The following is a 2,871-nucleotide window of genomic DNA, read 5'->3' on the forward strand; positions in this document are numbered from 1 at the left end:
GCACTATCAAAGAGGGGGATATCATGTCAGAAACTCTAAAAAATGTTATTCAAAACATTTTTTATGCATTCCATGAGGTTCATTTCCCACCATCGAACATTTGGAATGAAACAGAAGGCTCTGTTCCAATGCATTCTGTTGGGCAGCCAAATATGATATATGCCGAAGGGTTTGACATTGCCTACAAGGGATTGAGTATAGGTCTCCCCATGGAACTCTTTCTGAACAAACTCAGAGTGATACCAGCCATTCATCTATCTACAGTTCCATTTTGATCGTTCGATGCCAATCTGTGCCACGCATTAATGATGCTCATCTGTAGGGTCAGCCGGTTGACGCAGCAGCTACAGCGCAGTGACATCATGCAACTGCTGTTGCTGTGCATGTGATTAATGGCATCACAAGGCCGAGGCATGAATTCCGTTGGTTCTATTCTTCAGTAGCATCACTTTTTCCAAATTCGTTCCGACCTGATCCTTTCTTCTTGCAGCTCCGTGTATCTCAAAAATGCGGCTGTCCTACTTTTGTGGCTAGGCAGTAAAAGCAGCAGAAGTGAAACTTTGGGTTTGACTTATATGCACTTTTCCCTCTGGAGATGAGAAAAAAAAGGGAGCAAGTAAATTCTGTTCTATTTTGAAGTTTAAGCTGTTGTCTATGACTTTTTTTTCTCTTCCTCACTTGCACATAGCTTTCCGTCGCCAAGAAAAGTTTCCAAAGCAAGAATATATACAGGTAGAAATTAAAGGTACAAAAAGTGAGGTTCTTTAAACGGCGGCCTCCACTAAAACTGGAGGAAAAATAATTAGATGCATGAAACAACGGAAACTCTCATGATCTTTCCAAAGTACAAAAGGGTGTTCGACTAATTCTTTTTCCTTTTAGAAAGAAGGCAAATCAATTAAACGGTGAATCTATGATCCGTTCGCATTGGACGATGTTGAGAAAATCAGTACTTAGTTCCTTTATTTAATGGGGATCAATAATGTTTCCAAAACATGGCAGTGCAGAAGGAACTAATATGTTTCAGCATCATCATGAATAGGTAGTCATTATACCAAGCAAATACTTTGGTTAATTGCTTCCCATCCAAAAATGAGATTGATTATACATTAAATTTCTCTTTTAGGCATAACATGGCCAGTAAACATCTCTGAAAATCAACAGTAACTCCTGAGCCACTGAATCAATTGGAAATTCATGATTTGCTATTGATGCATGGAAACCATGGGAGGCTACCAGAGAGAAGCTTGTTGCCCGACCCTTTTAGTTTCTGCAAACTTAAGAAAATAAATATGGTGGTTCACAAATTAATTAGATACACATAGCCACTTGAGAAGAAACTAGGCAAGTGTTAATCAAAGTTGTTACATAAGATGATGACAACCATGATGCATGACAATCACATGACGGGTATGCCTGCTAAAGTTTATTTTGAGGATACAATTTATCAAACAGTAAAGAAAAATGTGAAGAAAATTGAAGTATTCGACACAGCAACTGGTTACCAAACGAAAAAACGGAAGAACTAAATACACGTGGCTTGGGAAAATGGATCAGAAGATCAGAAAAAGAAGCAAGCTGATATTATTGCCTCTCGAAATTTAGGCGATAGTCAGAAACATGCATAGTGAGTTTAATTAGAAATTTTGAGCTTTTCTCCAGGCCTGAATATCTATTTGTTTAGCAACTCACAGTGGATATGGGCACATAAACATGCAAACCTCCATTGTTCTTCAGAAAAACTGAAACATTAATGAAAAAAAGGGAGAGAGAAGAATTCCTAGAATTTAATCCATATCCAAAATATTTCGAACCAATCCTAAAAACCAACATGGAGAAAAGAAAAGGACAAACCCCATCTTTGGTATTGATAGTAAAAATATGAAGGTGCTTCTAGATCCAATACCCCGAATACTCCATTCATGGATCCTATACAAATGGCATCCGGAAAATTCAAAAGAAACAACTCTTTTCCATCCTTTTTGTTTTTCCCTTTCCATGTCTATAACCTCTATTGCTCCATCTGCGTCTTGTGATCTAAAGAGTTAGCCGTTTAGAACAGGTGGTGGTCGGTTTCTATTGGAAACAATGAAGATTCTGAGAAGTCCGAAGAACCCATATGGAGGAGACGGGCAACGAAGCTGTCTATGTCACCAAGATCCTGTTCGAAGCTGGAACTGTCGATTCTCCATGAGATCTCTTCCTCCTCCTCCTCTTTGACGGCCTTAGCGGCTACGGTTTCTGCTTCAACTGCTGCTGGTGATGATGAAGACGATGGTCCATCTGACGTGATATCGGATTGCTGCTGTTTCTTTGCGGATTTTCGCGTCGACTTGGAGGTGGCGGGCGTCGGCTTCCCTGTGAGTTTCTGAACCAGTTCTCGGAAATTGGCAGGGTCTGTTTTGATTATCTCCGGTGAAAAAACGTGAATGATTCTGACGGCAGGTGATGGGAGCTTGGTTGTAGTTGCCCCTCCTGTTCTTGGTTTTGTGATGGTGTGAGAATCTCTGCATGCGCCCAACATGGTGCTTGGCCTGTCGCCGCCGGGATCTCGCCGGCGGCTCAATTCATCGTCCATCTGAGAAAGAGAGATCAGAGAGAGAGAGAGAGAGAGATGAAGGTGTGTTATTACATTCCGCAGCTGTTTTGTCATATATAGGCGTTTGCTTTTGAGAGAAGGGGGAAGAGAGAGAGAGGATCCTGTGAGCGCGTTGGCTTCGATTGATGAAGCGGGCGGGTCAAGAAATATCTCAAAATAATGACATGCAGACATATAATGACACCACTTCTTGCTTGCCCTCCTAGTTTTTACATTTTTTATTCTTTCGATTAGCTGTATGATAAGTTTTTAGAATATAACAACGACCTTCA

The 2,871-nt window shown here is 40.7% G+C and overlaps 1 protein-coding gene across 1 annotated transcript; it reads right to left on the reverse strand.

Annotated features, from left to right (window-relative positions):
- Positions 1-1,898: 1,898 nt before the first annotated feature.
- LOC116245914 (VQ motif-containing protein 25-like) lies at positions 1,899-2,645 on the reverse strand. Its single transcript, XM_031617528.2, has one exon. The coding sequence runs from the start codon at positions 2,576-2,578 to the stop codon at positions 2,054-2,056; it is 525 nt and encodes a 174-aa protein (XP_031473388.1). The 5' UTR covers positions 2,579-2,645; the 3' UTR covers positions 1,899-2,053.
- Between the last annotated feature and the right edge of the window lie 226 nt (positions 2,646-2,871).

This window comes from Nymphaea colorata, chromosome 1, assembly GCF_008831285.2.
Source record: "Nymphaea colorata isolate Beijing-Zhang1983 chromosome 1, ASM883128v2, whole genome shotgun sequence".
Classification (NCBI taxonomy): domain Eukaryota; kingdom Viridiplantae; phylum Streptophyta; class Magnoliopsida; order Nymphaeales; family Nymphaeaceae; genus Nymphaea; species Nymphaea colorata.

Excerpts from the sequence above, each read along its gene's own strand:
- LOC116245914 (XM_031617528.2), bottom strand. The coding sequence starts at position 2,578 with ATGGACGATGAATTGAGCCGCCGGCGAGATCCCGGCGGCGACAGGCCA.